This window comes from Pagrus pagrus (genome assembly GCF_965226575.1).
Source record: "Pagrus pagrus genome assembly, chromosome: 16".
In the NCBI taxonomy this organism is placed as follows: Eukaryota; Metazoa; Chordata; class Actinopteri; order Spariformes; family Sparidae; genus Pagrus; species Pagrus pagrus.
Genome location: NC_140200.1, coordinates 9,932,026 through 9,950,958, shown reverse-complemented (window position 1 = coordinate 9,950,958; position 18,933 = coordinate 9,932,026). Strand labels below are relative to the sequence as shown.

Below are 18,933 nucleotides of genomic sequence, written 5' to 3'. Positions count from 1 at the left end.
AATAAAAGTACTTATTATGCAGAATGGTCCATTTTAGTAATATGTACATTACTTCAACAATACAACTGATAAATCTGGGTATTTTAATGAGCCTACTAATCATAATATTAGTTGATTTATATTCTGTATAAATTATATTGATCTACAAAGTAACTTACCAAAGGTGTTGAATAATTGTAGAGAAAAAAGTAGAATTTAATTGAATATTAAAAAGTACTTTATTACAGTTTGAGTAAATGTGATTTAGATACACAGGCCACGAAACTTCTTATATGACTTTTTTATGACTTAATGATTTATTTAGAACAACAACAAAGCATGCACGCAAGCTCTTGTTTCACCATGTTGCGCAATTTATTCTCTCTACTTGAAATCATTATTTTAATCTCTCTTGATTGACTTGATTCGCAGCCAGGACTCATTTGATCTAGTTGTTTGGGATTCCTGCAACCATCTCGGACTCAATACCACACTCATCATTTCCACGCTTGATCTTGAAGAAACCTGAAATGAGAAGACACAAAAACATGATTAAAGGCCAAGACTTCTTTACCATAGACCGATTATGTGGGATGTGTCTGTTCTGTGCTTGCACAATATGTGACCAGCACACAGTCCCAAACCCTGCTTTCGTCGTACCTTTATCTCCCCAATCAGTGTTCCAGGAGTTTGCAGCCAGCCAGTAGGGCGTCCCGTTCTCCTCTCCCCAGCCGAGGATCTTGATGGCATGACCGCCCAGCATCTCCCCTGACACATGCTGGTACACACCTGCAGTAATATGGCACTCGTGAGTTTAATGTAGAGTTTCAGAGTTTAAGCCAATGTGGAAACAAAATCAAACCAGCCTCACCCGACTTGTACAGCAGAAAATCTGCATATACAGAGAAAGCTGCCTCTACAGGCCCGTTCTTGTACAGCTCAGTCATGATCTGCTCCTGTTGGGATGGGACGCTATATGTGCGTCTACCTGCAGATGGAGACACAGAGAAGAATATCATCAAAGGTAGATACAAGAGAGACATGACAGAAAAGTAGTCATTTTAGAGGTCTGTACCAAAGTGTTTGTCCTTGGGATATGATGGCGAGTATCCATCAATGCACACCTGCTCGCACTTAGGAGTCTCCTGTTCACCCTTACAGGGAGGACGAGTCCCATTTACGTGATGTTCACAGGGAGCGATGCTGTAGGGTCGGCAGCCTGTCAAACACACCACACACACAGTTTCAGTTCAGACTTTAAATACTTTGGCTGTACGCACACATTTCAGTTCACACTCACCGACTTTGGAGCCGTACAGGCCTCCTGTCACGAGCCCTTTCTTTGCCCAGAACTCCCAAGCAGTGGAGGGGAAACCACCGAAACAGCTGCATCCACAGGAAAATAGAAGCACAGGTGTTGTTAATTGCCCTCCTGGGGTTCACTGATTTTGTTGCACTGAAAACTCACCCCATCCCACATTCATCACAGCAGGACAGCAGATCTTCAGCAGAGATCTCCAGCGAGATCTTCTGACCGCTGTGGATACACAGCCTGTCAGATATCGCCTCAGCTGCCCCAAAGGCCTGTGGGAAATCAAAGAAAGGGAACACAACTGAGCAATCTCTGTGCTGATTCTATTACTGCCTACTTGTTTTGTCAGTCTTACCCAACAGGACCCACAGGACCCCTGGTCTCGGATCTGTTGGATTGTGGGACAGTTGCGCCACTGCTGCCGTGGGTCGAAGGTGTCTGGGAGGTTTATGCCTTCAATGTTGTGAACTCTAAAGAAGAAAAGGACGGTCACTGGGCACTGCAAATAAGATGAATGTGCTGACTGCCACCCAGGAAAATGTATGCAAGTAAACAGGAAGTGGTATGAAAAGAAAAGTACAGTACCTCAAATCTGTACTTAAGTACAGAACTTGAGTAAATGTACTTAGTTAGTGGGAGTGCACTGTTTAAACCTACACCTCTGGCAGCTTGGGTCCATTCAGTAAAGTCCCACACAGTCCCTTCACATAGCTGATGTCAACGTTCTGGAAGTTCTGCCCGGCCTGGAGCAAAAGTAATGTGGTAAAATCAGAGATTACAGAATTCACAATATTCAGGACCACAATCTGTGACAGCAGGTTTCCTCAGGTGGACATATATTTGTATCGGATGATTAAGACATGCTCACCGTCCAGGTGGTGTTGGCCTTGTTAATGAGGTCCACCATCTCTGGGGAGAGCAGAGGGAGGTGAGGCCGAGCCACAGTGACAGAGACTGTCACAAGTGCACAGAGGAGAGCCAGAGGACGCATCCTGCAAAACAGGTGACGGCCAGACTTCAATAAATACCTCGACTGCAATATATTCATTACTTCTGAACAGGGAGAGGGTGCTGTAGCTCATGGTTTTCTGCAGTATCTTTGGTCTGATTTTACTGCAGCATCTTGTTGACACTTCTAAAAATGTTGAAATTATTTAGCCTACATTTCCTTGAGTGAATGTGGTCATAGTTGCACCTCCACATGCACCAAGCAACAACAGAATACTGTATAAGATAGTTGCAGCTTATGTATTCATTAGCAGCTACCTCTGTCCTTTTCAGATACATACATGAAGAGCAAAAACTTTCAATGTGGACTTTTTAAACCTGATGTATTTTGATTTGTGACAACGGCCTTAAAAAGATGGAAATTGGGATTATTGTTTATAAATATCTGGAAAAACATCAGAACTTCAGCTGAATTTGAAGTGTTTTTGTTGGTATAATAACCTGCATCTAGACAAGCATACACAACAGTAAGCTTCCTCTTATTAACAATTAACTCAAATATAAAAGTGTAATAAACATATAATTTAAGATAACAATTAAAGTCATCGTGACATGATTAAAGAACAACAATCTTTCATATTGAAGTCAAAATTTTTACCTGTTGCAGTCTTTCAGTGGACGTTTCTTCTGAACACTTCCTTCTTCTCGCTGAACAAGGCAACTTTGATCTCAAGTCATACTGTCCTCTTTGCAAGTAATGAAATCACATGTCTGTGTAATGAGTGCATTGTCAGTATAGATCTCATGTGACTAACAAAACGTCTATCCAAAGGTTGACAGGTGGTCATAAAATGATGGCCAGACAACGAAGAGAAAAATATGCAACTAACCGCTATCATTAACTTCTAACAAACCCTCCTTTTTATTAATTAGCTTCATAGCTATAATGTGGACTATAATGCAGAAAAAGTCAGGAATATTACCAAGAAAAACAAAGCAAAGCACAATATATGAACCTTGAACCTGCTGGAAAATATAAGGATATAATTTTACAATCTGGAATCTGAGCTGTAAAATAAAACATGACTTGTGTTTTATGCACAACCACCATTCAGTCTGTTTCGATTATTTCACCTCTTTATTTGTTCAAATATGTACAAATCAAAATGTCACATTACATAGCAATGTTTGTAGCTCTCCTTTGGTTCTGTACAAGGTTACTCTGTGCTAGCCTTTCTACTCACCAAAGCTGCGTTAAGGACACTTTAGCTAGCAGTCTTAATATGCATTTCTTTCAGATATCAAATGTATCAGAAATTACATTTGTTTTTTATTCATTTAAACAGTCCACGTCAAAGCTACCTCGGAATTGCACTGTTTTCTTTTTGTCCCTATTTCCTTCCCTATCTGCAAGAGAAACAAAACACAGACATAAAAATGCTGACACTAAACTCTCCTGTGCGTGGATGCTAACATACAGTTCATCTACTGTGAAGTACTCTGGTGTAACAATTCATTTCTTGTTCTGTTTCTGCTGTAGAAACACAACAAGCGGAATATTAAGCTAGTTTCCTGTCTGACATGAAGAAAGAGACAAAGATCTGACACTAAATTAAACAAAAACTTAATGAGGTTTGGTGAGTGTTTCCTCCGAAATCCTAAAACAGGCAGTGTCGCGTGCTTTGCATTTCACCATTACAGCATATTTAAAGCGACGCTGCAACTTTCTGCAGAAAGATAGTTGATCGTTGAGTCTCCATCCATCCATCAACTGTAATCACTCATCCTTTGCAGGGTCATGATGGGCTGGAGCTGATCCAAGCTGACATCGGGCAAGTGCCAGAGTCCACCAGTCTAACGCCGCGTCCTGACATACAGCGACGCGAGCGAGCGAGGAAAAGTGATTAGAATGTGTACTTTTCAATCAGCCTGTCCTGACGTGCCACGAGCGATATCGCTCCGTCCAGCGATGTCGCTCAACCCTGAAAAAAATCACTCGCTCTGTCTCTATCTGGACGACATTTTGTGGCGGTGTCCCGCCCCCAGACACTTCTTATTGGTTGAAAAGTACACGCTGCTTCCTGTTGCAGGCAGGCAGGCAGTGTTCTTTACATTTTATTTAATTTGCATTGAAATTATAAAAAAACCTCACTCATTCCGTCCACGATGTCAAAAACGGCAACCAGGAAATGTCAGGAATCTAAAAACAGCGCCAGAAGTTTGTTTACGTCCCTCGTTAATTTGATTGGTTTGGATTCTGACCAGTAGAATATACTCGCGACAAAATCGTCAAGACTATTGACACAAAGCGTTGCTATTTGACGGCCTTGGAATGAGTCTCAACAATCAACTACCTTTCTCTAGAATTACTTTAAAAGTTACATAGTGTTACTTTAACAAATAATTATCCGTTAATTGCTATCCTGATATATTCAGAAATGCCGAATCATTACACTCAATTAAAAGGGTCAAAATGTTTAAAAGAAATCAAACTAAGAAAAAAAAAAAAGATAGAAGAACACAATCAACATAAACGTCAAACAATAAAACACCCTGAATTGTTTCAATGTGTCATTTATGCTGGTGAATATAACCACACGACACCGTGTGTAAATGATTTATCTGGTTGCAGGATGGACTATAAATCACTATCAAATCCAAATGAGCCCAGCCTGCTACCAGACGCCCTCCACAGTCTAAACACGTCCATTGTCCTGTGACGGCCATAATAAAGAGGGCAAAGGGTGAAGAAGTGCTTCAGGTTCGGACCTCCAGTGTGGGAAAACGGGCTTTGTGAGTCAATGGGTTCACTGTCCCTGCATGTCTCCGGTGCCCTGCGCCTGCGCTGCTGTGGTGCTGAGGTACTGCCAGCTGAGGGCGGCGAGCAGCATGGCAGCAGACAGGTACATGGGCGACAGGTGGTGGGTCCTGTTGGGGAGGCTTGACTGCGACAGAGCCGACTTGTCCCTGATGACAGCCAGGATGTGTAGGGTCTTGTCCCGTGACGGGTCAGTGAGGGAGACCTTCTGTAAAATCTGCAGAGAGGGAGATAGATTGTCATTGTCATAAAGTGCGCCACTATATTGGAAGTGAGAGAGCAACCACGCAGACACACACACCTCCTGGCTGTACTGGGCGATGATGGTCTGCACTGCTCTCATGTTGGTGGCGTCCATCATGAGCGTGACAGCCTGTCCCTTTCTGATCTTCACTACTCCCTGGAACACCATGGGGTTGTTGTAGCATGATGATAGTGTAGCTATTGCCATCACCTGGTGAAGAGAGGATTAGCATGTAGTCAAGTGGAAGAAAATAATTTAAATAAATGAGGGCTTGTATTTCTCTGGCATCAACATTTATGTATGTGACATTAACAACCTGTCAATGGGTTTGAAAGGCTTGTTTCTGTTTTTAGCATCAGAACTATGCCAGTATTAAAATATTTTCTACTTCTAGCCATGACTGTGCTGTCCCCATAGAGGTGCAGGACTTGAGGACAGTGAGTAGAAATGCCCAGAAACTGACTGGAGTTCTGTGCTGTTTAAATATCATGTCGTGCAAATCAAATTCAATCGCTATATCATTGGATTGCAGTAAGTAATGAGTCCATGTGTACCTGAGGAATGGCACAGAAATTGAACACGCTCTGGTTGTGCAGGCGGGACAGGTAGGCGATAACATCGGGGACGTGTCGCAGAGCATCAGTGACCAGCAGGTTGAGACAGGAGAGAGCCGACTCCAGCTTCTCGGGATGGGCCAAGTCCTCGAGACGACCTGCGAACTGACTCCAAGCCTGCAGGAACACAGAGGACACAGTATATTAACACACGGTACGTTTTTTTACTCAGTATTCAGCAATATGAGCAATGCATGTCGAAATGGGTCATGTTGGTTTTGCTTTTACTCTCTGTCAGCTATCTGCGGCACAACTATCCTTGCTGCATAAAACCTGTGTGCAAAATCTCCATATTCTGCTGATAAAATGTGAGTAAATATTGAAGTTTGAGTGCGTTCAACCCTGAAAAGCATTCAGCAGCAGCTATCATACTGCATAACTGTGGGGGTCGGGTCAGACGCTTAAACAAACAGCCTACACCATGCATTTACCTCTTGTGGCCAGAAGGCACGTCCCTGCTGCGTGTCCTCCAGATAGTCTCTGATGATGTTCGTCTTCTGGAGGAACAGGCCCATGGAGTTGGCCAGCTCGGAGTCCCGGCCCACCTCGGGGTCCTCCAGCTTGGACGCGGAGAACAGCTGAGACAGACCGACGCCGACCAGCCCGGCCACGTAGTGGCAATACTGCACAGAATAAAACGAGGTGGCATCAGCTTTTATAAGCTAACATCAGCTGATATGTCTAACGTAATGGTTACACAAGAATGTTATTTACCAGGTCCCACTCCTTCATGGATCCCACTTTCTTTTCCAGGAATTCGGCCATGCCCACTCCCATACGGTGGCAGATGTCCGAGATGACGTCTCTGTACTCCTGAGCGAGGTTTCTGAATTCCAGTGATATCTGATCGGCACACGTGAAGATTCTCATTAATGATTAATAACAGCCTTTAATCTGAGTGACACAGATTTCATTTTTCGATCACAAACCATCAGAGAAATTAGACGACCATCTTACAAACTTAAATCTGCGATTAAAATAGTATTTTACGGTGTACATTTTGTCTGTAAACCTGTTTTTACACCAAGCCCTACTGCATCTGCCTACTGCCCATCTATGAATACATCACGCGGTGCTACTGACCGTGGGGAAATCCTCCAGAACCTGTCGGTCCTTCTCCTGGCTCTCAGTGAAGCACCACTCGTCCTGGTACAGGTAGGTGTGGAAATCGTTCAGCATGGGGACCTTCTTGTCCAGAGGGATTGTCATGTCGTCCTCCACCGTATCCAGCGCTCGCAGCACCAGGTAGAAAATACAAACTGCATGCCTGGATGATAAAGACAGGAGAGAGGACATTAGACTGACTGAAAAGCTGCCTCGTCACTCGTTCACATGATGACAGAAATAGCAGGATGTCACACATGTCGTCACAGATCAGGCTGGTCTATATGTGGAGGATTCCCATCGACCCAGGATATATTACACACACACACGCTAAAGATGTACATTTATCTACAAACAGATGACATCTCTTTACTGATAATTCTGACCTGAACACAGGTCATGAATTAGATATCAAGCAGCAGCAGCAGCAGATCTCCCTGCTTGTAATGTGAGCAGCTTCCTTTTGGACCCCTGCTGCAGGTCGTCTCAGGTTACCAGAAGAATCCAACCACGTCAAATCGTTGGGATGACTTAATGTGGTCTTTTGGATCCGATTAAACTGGGTCAAATGACCGACTGATGCTTAAGGTCCGCCGAGCACAGTCTGAATTTGTAAAGTCAGCTTTTTAATTTTGTGTAAACTCACGCTTAAGTTACTAGATTATTTTTTGATACCACGTAAATAATGATACAACATCCACATTCACTAGAAGCAGATTAGATTTTCAACCCAAGGCTGAACTGATATTAACATTACTACAAATATGTTGGTATGTGTTCAGTGCGCATTGTTGGTGTTTTTTTCTCTTCTTTCTGTGGTATCAAAAGAGATATTGAATATCTTTTTTAATCTAAATTTAAAATTCTGGTATTGTGACAGCCTTAACACATGCTTCAATCCAATACTTCACAAACCTATGGAAAATTTAAGACTATGATCACTTGTCTGTAACTTGATCTCAGTGTAGACGCGGGGCAACGTCAACGGCTCTTCCAGTTCACATAGTGCGAGTGTGCAGATTTGATTAATCGCTTTATAGACAGACCAAAATGTGTCAGCTTCGATTTTCAGCATTACTTCATATTATGATCCTTGTAATGAGCATTAGTTTAAAGGTAATAAGGTTCTATAAGTCCTTATAAGATGCTTTTTAACATGATAATATGGTAATAAGACCATCTAAATGTTAAAAAACAGCATCATAATCATGTTTACTGTTGGATAATAAGAGAATAAGAACTTATAAGAGACTAGGTGACAGTTTATGCTGCATTTGCTTGGATTGATAAGCTATTGATTGGCTGTCTTTGTGCTAAATGTTGCCTCAGATAAATGACACTGTGCACTCATTCTGTGTGCCTGACACAAACATTTCCATGAAGGCATGTGTCTGTTGTCAGACTTGTCAGGGCATGCCATAAGGAGTAAGGAGACACATGCAACACAGTCACAATCAATGTTTTTAACTGCATTTTGCATATTTAACACAAAAAAGTAGCAGTGAAGAAAAAGGGAAGTGCCCCAGCCACCGCCCCTGGTTCTGCCCTTCAGCAGAGTAAACATGCCTGCAGGGCGGACACACCTCCTCGCCTGCAGCCCAGCTGTCACTCACCTCAGCTCTCCGTCCAGCGCCTGAATCACGGCTGCGAAGCTCCGGCTGGTTTGGTTCAGGTACAGGTAGCAGGTCCGCAGACTCTCGCTCATGGACTCCTGGCAGGAGAGACAGAGGAAGGCCGTGTGTCGGTAAGAAGCTGCGGGTCTGAGGGCGCTGGAGGGTCGGGCGGCCTCCTGCAGGCCCCGCTCCCCGAGCCTCCAGCCCAGAGGGAGGGACCGAGGAGCGGAGCCGCAGCCGCGCGGCGCCACCGAGAGAGAGCGCTTGAGCACGGACAAAGAGACCGGACACTTGCAGCAAGCTCCGGCCATAAGAGTAACCTGACAGCACGAGCGACCGCGCAGCTACAATACGAGCCCGTCCATGTCGACGCCTCGGCTGCTGGAGGGGTTTGAAACACGCAGTCCATGTAGAGGACAAGCGAGAGGTCGACCGAGGTGAGACGGGAGAGAGCTCCGCTGATCTGGAGCAGCGCGACCTCTGCGTGGAGGTGACGAGGGTCTGAGCGCACTGCTTGTAGATCTGCGCTCATGATAGGCTGCTCCCCCCACCTTCGCCCAAAACAACGCCAGCTGGAGCCAACCACACCACGTTTCATAATCTGCCCCAGTGAGGAAGTGAGGCTGCCTTAGCCCGACGTGCTAACCAAAACATACACCACTGTGTGGGAGGAGGAGGAGGAGGCAGTGTGGGCCAGTGTTGTGACTGCAAAACAACACGAGCTGAAGTGGCCTGTGTGGCATGTGCATGTTTCCTGTTGGTGCATTTAAAAAGTTAGAAAAATAAGTTTGTCTTTCAGGAAGACTGAGGGACATGGTGTGGGGTTTTTTTTGGTTTCTATTCATCTGTGATGCATCATTCGACTTGTAAAACTGTTGTTATCCAGATTAACATATCGACTATTTGACATTAATCCAGATGTTTTGGGTTCTTTAAAGCTGCTTCAAAATCATCTGAAGTGTCCTTAAACCTGCAGCACTAGAGCCAGGCTTTGGTTTGTCTGTTCTCGGCTTCTGTAAACAGTCGACTCACTTCCTCTGAAGATGTGAAAGTGTCATTATCAGGAAATGAAAACACGATTCTTAGTTTTAGATGATACACATATTATTAACTTTAGTTTACTTTAGTCATTGTCACAGCAGGCTAAAGGTGCCATATGTAAGACTGGGCCACCTGTTGAATTCAGTTATTAAAAACATAAAGGGGGCATCATATCACCGACACTGTGTGAAGCATGCTGTGGTCTGTGAGTCTCCACTGGATCCCAAATGTGCACTCCACCGTCCTCCTGGCTCGAAAAATACGGTAATTAAACACATGCTTCTCTCTGTAGAGGTGTTGTGTTCCTCTTCATAGGCATGTGAGGCAAGAGTAACATGTGTCTGTCCCTGATGTGGAAGGTCCAGGTTTCCAAAGCAACACTTCAAACTGTGCCCTGCTCATACGACAGTAATCCTTCAACTGGACTCCATCCAACTTCAGCTCTTGAACCAAAGGGTGGTACTCGCCGAAATCTCATGGACCCACAGAGACCGACAGGTCCGTCCTCGATCCTGTGGTTCAGCCTTCTCTTTATCCAGAGCAAGTACTCTACCTCGTCATTTTCTATTTTCTACAGATATTTTGTACGTATCATAGCAACCAAAGCATCTCAGCTGAAGATACAGTCATGAGAGCTCTCAAGCACTTCAGGCTGAATATGTGGAGGCTGGAATCAAAGTTGTTCCCGGTCTTGGACAAACTGTAAATAAACACACTGAATACTGGAGTATGGACACTGCAAAAAGTGTGTGTTCAGAACAGAACCAGAACTAGGGGGTGGATTTGAACCCTGAACTCAACAGCCTGCATGGGGCATGCGCTTTACTAGGAGAGCTACGTATCAGCTATATAGTAAAAGGCATGTTTTGGTCCTCCAACCTCCATCAGGTGGGCTATGACCAAAACGTCATATATAAAACAGATGATAAGTAGCTCTCCTGGTAAAGTGCATGCCTCATGCTGAGGTTGAGGTTGCGGGTTCAAATCTGGCCCGTAGATTTTGCTGCACAGAGTAAAATGTTGCTGTCATTAAACTTTAATTTTGAACCAGAAGAAGTTCTTTAGACGTCTGCGACTGAAGTTGAAAATATGTCTAAAATTACTTTGTAAAAACTTTAGTTAAATGATGTCACTTGGACATTCTGGCTCTCCATTGGACGTCTTTTCTACCTTGGCAAAGAAGCTGAATTGACGTCTTTTGGATACGTTCTTGCTCAGTGGGAGTGATCATTTCCACTAAACATGAGTGACATCGCAACTGTTGCCTAATATCTGACAAAATAATCACAATCCTATTTGTTTTACCGTATCGTGCATCCCTCGTATCTATGGCAATAGCAATCTAAATGTAACCAGAAACATTGGCATTAGCCTGATAGTCAAAATGAATTACCATTTTGTTTTTTATCAATTTATCTATTTTTAGATCAGGTCACATAATTTAACGGTCACAGAAAAATGTGTAACACCTGTTCGATTATGTTATGGCACTGTGGAAGTCAGTCTGACATCATCTACATGTATTATTTAATAAAGATGAAGCATAATATGAATCACAGACGCAGTATGGTTGTTGTCTGGGCCCTTTAATAAAGCTGCTTACCAAAATAAAGGCCTATAAAGACTCATGTTGCAGTCTCTGCAGTGTCTCCGGGTCACATTGGTGTTAAAAAAGTGGGATTAGCCCGTCAAACATGCGCACAGCAACTCTCCCCGCTGCTGAACCGTCCAAGCTCATTATGTAACGTAAATCCCGAGTCAATGGTCAGATCTGCCTGAGTGCGCACCGCAGCCAACGCAGGAGAGAGAGCACAGATCTAATTAGTGCAACTGGCTGACTGTGTTTCCATCAGCTGATGAGGGCGCAAAACTGACCATCATATGGGTCAATCCATTACAATGCAGACTGCGTGCACTAAGCATGTGCAGACCTACTTGTTAAACAGGCCTACAGTGTTGTTGTGGCCTGATGCTGAGGGGACATTATGTGCTGGATCAGCGGGGCTGAATCTGCAAAAAAAAGCACCCGTGCATCCAACCTCCATGTCGCTGCTGTCTTCATATTCACGCGACAGGTTTATTCTCATTATAAATTAAAAAGCGCGTTTACTCACATAATCCAACTTTGGCATGACGGTACTGCAGCCCCCCATTTTAAACTTAAACAGGTTGAGGATCTCCTCCGGGTGGCCCAGGGACTTCAGGATGTCCATGTTGCTTCAGACGCTCAGCTGCTACTCGGACAAACTGATGTGTGGACCTGCCGAGCTGTTCTCCATCAAAGCGATGTGTCGCCGAGATGCAGCAGCGGCAGCAGCGGCAGCCTCGAGAGGACTCGGCTTCCAGTCACAAGCCTGGTCAGATCGACTGACGCGTGCGATTGGTTGGCGGGTCATGGGCTTAGCGCGCCGCCGCCAATGAGCGAGCAGAGCGTCTGGTGTGATGCCCCGCCTCAGTGTTCTGTCAGCGGAGCGCGGCTTCTGATTGGTCGGCGGTTTATCGGAAAGGGAAACCCTACCTGCTCATTTTAAATTATATAATCCCGAGAGAGGTACCTGTTGGTTATGTTTCACGCTTTAATTGACACAGTTTACGTTACATATTATCTTTAGAAGTATGAAAACTGTTGGGTTTTTTTAAGCTTTCTCTGTTTTTCTTAATAGTTTGAAGGATTATCATGAATTATTTGTATTGTTCAATTGTATTCTGGTATATTTTAGCCTTTTATGCTTTTTTATGACTTTTTGCGACTGGGAATGTGTATTTTTGTTATTTATTCAACATATTATTAATTCATTCTGCATAATAACAGTCTTTATAATAAGCACTATCAATTTTTATTTATTTATTTATTACATTTTGTGTTACCTCTGGAGAAATAAGTCTCACAGGAGCAGAAGTGTGAGATTATCTATTATAGATAAGTAATTTAAAAAAACAAGAATACTGAATGCTACATATTTAACTACTAACAAAATGGTGACTAATAATAGTATTTTAGGACAAAATAAATCACAAATTAAGTAAGGAAGCCTGGAAGTTGTAATAAAAACTCATTTGTTCAAGCTGTATGTGATACTGAGTTAAAGGAGCACTACGCGGCTTTGAGGAAGAATTTTTAATCAGATGAGAAAGATTGTCATTTTTTTATGCCCAAACTAACTAGATAAACAAACTCTCTTTGTTTAAACAAACTGGCCTTAAAGGACAACGCAATTTCATACTGTTTCACTTTGTTTATATGTGGCGGACCCTGCCACCTTTCTAGCTTCAAAGAGTGTTCTGGGGACCTTATTTTCCTCTAAAAAAACAGTTTGTTTATTTGAATTTCTTCTCCACAACTACATGGTGCTCACTTAATTAGGCTGCAGTAGGTGTCTCAGCTCATGCTGCTACGTGACGTCAGTTAAGCTGAGTTGCTTCATTGCCAAATAACTCATCAGCCAGTCAGTGGAGGATCTCCAAAATCCACAACACAACCATGGAGAGCATACCCAGCTCCATTTGTACCTTTCGAACTATCTTTTTGACTCTCTTTCTTAATTGCAGCTTCACACAAATGCACATACATTTGTAGACATCGTCTACAAATGTATGTGATAGTCTAAGAGGACTTCACAAAGCATAACACCAGCTAACTAGAAGTTAGAGGTAGGTCAGAGATCTGTCAGCTGCTGCAGGTCACGCTCCTTTACAACCCGAATGAGCTAAAACTATTATCTCAATGGTTTGAGAGCTAATGAGGATCCACTGAGCTCAGCAGCAAATCCAATAACAGTGAAGATGCACAACGCTGAAACACTGAAAATGCTGCGTGTGATTCATTACTGGGGAGAGCATAATGACAATCAACACCATGACTTTATAACAAAGTCAATTTGAACGGTTCATTTGCAAAACCAGATTTCTCTTTTGGATTTACTGTCCTGAATCATTTTATTTTTGGGAGCACTCGAGGGAATATCAAACTGGTGTTGGTGGATTTATTTTCAGAACAGCTTTTTATCTATTTTTACAAATGAACACCTGCTTATGTATTAGAAATTATTTTGCCTCAGAAGACATGTGAAAACAGCTTGCCTAATTGCTCCTGTCGCTGTTTCCTTCTTGGTATATATGTTTAAAGTTGCATGTTTCTACCCTGAACTATCTCATTTGTTTCATGCACATGCCCAAAACTGGACTCTCTTCACATCAAGCAGCATATTCACTTACTGTGTTAGTAGGCCTGTGCTGCTTTACTGACTCACAGGCTAATGGGAGGGCAGTGCCTGTCTTAAAGTGTGACTATGTGCAACCTGAGGTCATGTCAGGGCTGCAGACCATCCTGATTTCTCTCTTTGCTCTTGGACTTCAACACACTTTGACCTGTTGCAAACTCAAACTCTGGAAAGCTAACTACTGGAGAGCTGAAGTGCTGCTGTTGAAACAAAAGTATTCCTGGAGCTGCCCCAGAGCTGGACAACAACAGTGCAGGTAAAACAGGTTTTAACTCTTCTTTGCAGCCACCTTTGTGGTTTGTCTTCCTCTGTATAGCTCACCATCTGATCCTACGGCACTTTGCACATCCTTAAAGGCCATCCTGCAAAGATCAGCCTCCTGTCTGTTACTGACAGATTATGTAGCTCATCATTCAAAGCTGGTATAGTAGTCCCCCTGTGCACCCCTTACATTCTGCACACAGCGCCAAGGAAGTGCAAAATTCACTTCAGCGTGCTCTCTGAATCAATCAATCAATCAGTCAGTCCGTCAGTTAATCAATTTATTTTTATTGTCAATTAGAAAATGGTCAGCTGGCTACCCAGCACACTGTCATGGGCCAGATCTGGCTGTGAGCTGTAACTTGAGTATCACTGGCCTTGTCAAACGTTTACTGCGAAAAAGACTTTTTGCAAGTATTCGGACATAAACCAGTGTTTTAAATTTAGCATGTTGACCTGATGATAGCGCTACATGACAAGAGAGGACCCCCGGAGTGATTACAGTTCAGTCTTCAGAAAAGTGATACACCGAGTGACAGGAAGATCGACATTCTGCATGGTTAAATAAACAAAAGTTAAAGTAACAGATACTTCCTGTTGAGTTCTTCAACAGCCAAGACCTTAATGCCAGTCTGTCAGTAACTATTCACAGAATAACACCGAGATCCTGTCTAACGTGTTACTCTGCTCTGTGTATGGCAACAGTCTCCTAACATGTGTTCACATGTCACCTTCTGAACCTCAGTCAGAAACCACAAGTAAACATGAAGGAACAAAACCTCAGTGATCCATGATGATAAAGAGCAAACGGTGCCAGACCTCCGGGGGATTGTCGCATTGATGATTTCGAAGGGGTTTCTATATATCAATCACCAGATGTCATTTGTTTTTTTTCCCTCAGGCAACGTTGGACAGACGGAGAAGAAAACAGCAGCTTCATTTTTGTTCAAATAGCCCAAGACAGTCAGAGTGATAGTAGAGGCCTGTGCTAAGTGTGTCATCAGGATGAAAACATACTGAAAATTAAAATACTAATAGAGACATTCTTATACAGATATAGGCGCATAATTTGGGATCATATAAAGTCATTTTCAGCCATCTGGACGCAGGACTAATAGAGGAATAAAACTTTTATAGAACTTCCTCGAGGGCACACATCTGTGAACTGAAGCCAACCTCTTGCACAGTCTGTGTGTCACTTTGTGAATCACTTTCACCCATAAAACGAACCAGAGGAACCTCATAAACTTTCATCTATGTCCAACTTTTTTAATTTTATGAGGCAAAACTATCATGCCTCGCAATTTTGACAAAGGAGGGCTCTGATCCAACTTATTTGCATACATTGGAAGACTTGCTAAACTGGAAAAAAAAAAGGGGGGGGGGGACTGAGGATACCATGACATGGTTGATTACACATACACAGTTCAGCTTGGCAACACTGATGCAAGTCTTTATCTCAACAGCACATATGTTAGGTAATAACAGTGTGGCCCTGGGCATCACCAGGAGGATGAGGAGGAGGAGCTCTTTGACGGCCACAAACTGTCAAGCAATTTTCTGAGTAAACATGTTGAGAATGTAACCATCCAGTTCTTGCCTGGTTTGTCACTGTGCTGCATGATTTTCCCTACAAGAGGAAAGAGGAGCCACATTTTTAATCAAACGTCTCCTGACCTGGGCTGAGGAGTCTGGATGGAACTTACCATGTGAGTAAATTTCACAAAATCTTGAAAGAGAGACGAAAAATGTGTCTGACTTTCTTTTCTTTGACATTTTCCCGTGGTAAAATAGCTGAAGGCAGTGTACAGGCTCTTCTTTTCTTTCAAAATGTTCACAGACCTCCCACAAAGCCAGAATTTGGTTCATTTTAACAGCCACACTGTCCGGATCTTACACCTTAATGAGTCTGTTTCTGTTCAGGTTGAGCCGTAAGCGTCCCTTGTTTAATGGATCTGAAAAGGAGCCTCCGCTGTACACAAAGAAATGTCGGGTGGCTCTGAAAACTCTGCTGGACAGATATCCGACAGACAGGTTAGACGGAGTCAGACTGAGGTAAGTACTGACTAAGAGGAGTGAGAGTGTGTGTTTATGAAGGTTGTAAAACGATGTGTTGAAACAGGAAAGTGGCAGGTTTATTTAAGTACCTGGGTTGCTTTAGGTCAGAGGGTATTTCAGGTATCACATTTACAGTTCCTCATGTCACACCAAGCTCAGGCTAACACTGTAGTGTTACAGTATGTCAGATTATATGGTTTAAGTGACATGTATCATCGTGTTTGAGTGTATTTTCTCATGTAACCCAACCTCATAACCTTAAATATGTATCAGCCTTAGAGATATGTTTGTAGAATGGACACAAAATAATATGTTTGCATTTCACATTACGTTAAATTCTTATTTGTTTTAACATATTTGTTTTGCGATTAATGCAAATATGAGCTATAATGAGCTTTCCTGATCCGCGAAATGTTTTTTCAAAGACTGTGAAGAACTCTTATTTACATTACATAAGTCGACAGCAATTATTTATATGGTTAAAATTATATTTATGATCAAGCTGGTTTGTTTAGTATGGAAGCCCTGGAGGGCCATGCATTCATACATTTTATTTCCTCCGTTTTCCTGTGATAACGAGTTAATTTCATTTGTTGTCCCGAGATCTCGGGCTATTATCTCGAAATAACAACTGCCGTTTTCCCGAAATGACGGGATAATTTTCTCAAGATCTCGAGATAACGAAACTTTGTTTTCCAGCTACGAGGTCCTGGGCGTCTCCATAATCTCAGGCCTATCGTATCACAGTCATCATCTCGAGATCTCAAATTAATTATATCGTTATCTCGGGAAAACAAAGTTTCGTTATCTCGAGATCTCGAGAAAATTATCCCGTTATCTCTCCAGAAAACAAATGAAATTAACTCGTTATCACGGGAAAACGGAGGAAATAAAATGTATGAGTGCATGGCCCTTTAGGGCTTCTGTAGTTTAGTGATAATTCGTATTCATAACTTTTAACTTATACTTAGAAAACACACAAAATGTTAAATTATTCCTTTGAGAAGTAATATAAAATCATTATATTACAACTAATTTCTTACCACAGGTCCACTTTGTGTTAACAAGTATCAGAAATGTCAGAAAATTATTCATACCTTTCAGTGGTTTTGTGATATTCACCCAAACTTTTTATGCCTTACAATAAGATGAGTTTGTGTTACAGGACCAGCTGTGGTCACTGCTGCACACCTGAAGCCTGCGTGAATGGAGGCACAAAACACCCGACTGACACTGAGAGCTTCTTTGAGCGGATGTCGTCCTGGGCTGACACACAATACTCTGTGAACAAAGTACTGGATCATCTCAAGTTCAGACAAGCCGAAGACGACGGGTTCCTCAGCGACTCAGTGAACAAGAAATTTATGGAGTTTCACCGTGACTTCACTGAGGAGTGTGGTGCAGAAGATAAGCAGCATTCCTGGGCTGTCATTGAGAAACGGGAGGAGATTGTCATGTATGGACCGTATTATCCTAATTACAACAATGGGGAGCACAGCGAGGACATCATTATTAGACAAACCCAGGAGCTGCTGGAGTCGGATGCTGTCTCAGAAGACTGGAAGGTGTATGTTTTCACCATGAACAGCCCGTGCTTGGCTAGAAACACTGATCCGTGCATGCTGAAACTGGTTCAAAAAGCTCAGGAGTGGTGGAGCGTGTATGGAGTGAAGACTCATATAGGCTATGTGAAATGCTGGGGATTCAAAGGAACTAAAGAAAATCTATTCAGGGATGTTAACTACACCCAAGTGGACTGTATTGATCAGACAGAGGAGCATGAGAGCTACTTTAAAGAAGCTGAAAATCCTTTATGCGAGAACCTGTTTTCTGCTGTGAAACACCTCCTGAGATCTGTCAGGTTCCCTTCAAAAAACTTTGAGCCGGGTCAAGACTGGAAGGCTTGCTTCAAAAGTATGTATGATATTTCACCAGAAGACAAGAAAGACATTTTCTCGCAGGAGGTGAACGCTGTCATTGAAGCTGCACAAGCTCTGCTTTCAGAAAAATGTGGAAGTTTCAAAGAATTTTTAGAAAAGGGACGGGCATTTGCATCCGGTTACACTTTTAGTTCACAAGTATCTGACGGCCTCCAGGATCAAATAAGACTCACGTTTCAGCAGTGCTGGAAGGAGATGGTGCAGGACAGATATGCCGAGTTCATCAGGGAGAGGCTGACTGAAGACTTCAATCAATGCACCGTCCAGCTTTTTATCAAAGATGTTGTGAATTTCACAAAACAATACTTACACATCGGAAAGATACAGCTTTTAGAAGCTCCACAAGTTGACCCATAATCCGATCATTCTTTGCCACAATGATGAGAAAGTTAAAGGACATATACTTAGCTCATTTTCAGGTTCATCATTTTGTTTTGGGTTACTCCTAGATACCTTCCTCATACTGTCCTTTGTTGCAGCTCTGTAATCCCACTCTGTCTGAAACCCTGTTTTAGCTCCTGTCTCTTTAAAACCCCTCCTCCTGAACACCCAGTCTGCTATGATTGGTCAGCTCACACACGCCCGAGCCAGCACCGCTAACATCAACAGATTAGCTGTGCTGAATTAATTCTTATGTGTCAAACTAGCCACTACGTATACATGATGGAAATATGTGACATGGTGACGTAGTGTGATGTCACAAAGTCACGGAATTAAAGGCGGGACTACTGACGAGGCATTTCATGAGCAGTGTTTTCTGTGGGAGAAGGGAGCCTCTGTT

The 18,933-nt window shown here is 42.9% G+C and overlaps 3 protein-coding genes across 5 annotated transcripts; 1 reads left to right on the top strand and 2 right to left on the bottom strand.

Moving 5' to 3' along the window:
• Positions 1 to 269: 269 nt before the first annotated feature.
• ctsbb (cathepsin Bb) lies at positions 270 to 2,282 on the bottom strand (the record flags this gene model as incomplete). The annotated part of the gene is made up of 9 exons (XM_084377476.1): positions 270 to 504; positions 640 to 768; positions 851 to 967; positions 1,055 to 1,198; positions 1,280 to 1,365; positions 1,448 to 1,563; positions 1,647 to 1,761; positions 1,949 to 2,034; positions 2,160 to 2,282. 9 exons carry the CDS (start codon positions 2,280 to 2,282, stop codon positions 428 to 430), a joined length of 993 nt encoding a protein of 330 aa, XP_084233602.1. The 3' UTR covers positions 270 to 427.
• A 1,082-nt stretch (positions 2,283 to 3,364) lies between these two features.
• fdft1 (farnesyl-diphosphate farnesyltransferase 1) lies at positions 3,365 to 12,022 on the bottom strand. 3 transcript variants are annotated; one of them, XM_084377453.1, is made up of 8 exons: positions 11,788 to 12,022; positions 8,633 to 8,730; positions 6,999 to 7,182; positions 6,630 to 6,758; positions 6,347 to 6,538; positions 5,856 to 6,032; positions 5,359 to 5,511; positions 3,365 to 5,274 (listed from the first exon to the last, which is right to left on the bottom strand). In XM_084377453.1, exons 1-8 carry the CDS (start codon positions 11,884 to 11,886, stop codon positions 5,047 to 5,049), a joined length of 1,260 nt encoding a protein of 419 aa, XP_084233579.1. In that variant the 5' UTR covers positions 11,887 to 12,022; the 3' UTR covers positions 3,365 to 5,046. The 3 variants fall into 3 exon arrangements, with proteins under 3 accessions (XP_084233579.1, XP_084233580.1, XP_084233578.1); XM_084377454.1 differs by lacking the exon at positions 11,788 to 12,022 and adding an exon at positions 9,851 to 10,549; XM_084377452.1 differs by lacking the exon at positions 11,788 to 12,022 and having other exon boundaries at positions 8,633 to 9,805.
• Positions 11,885 to 18,869, top strand: LOC311271354 (uncharacterized protein; the record flags this gene model as incomplete). The annotated part of the gene is made up of 3 exons (XM_084376969.1): positions 11,885 to 12,030; positions 16,078 to 16,209; positions 17,378 to 18,869. 3 exons carry the CDS (start codon positions 11,885 to 11,887, stop codon positions 18,507 to 18,509), a joined length of 1,410 nt encoding a protein of 469 aa, XP_084233095.1. The 3' UTR covers positions 18,510 to 18,869.
• Between the last annotated feature and the right edge of the window lie 64 nt (positions 18,870 to 18,933).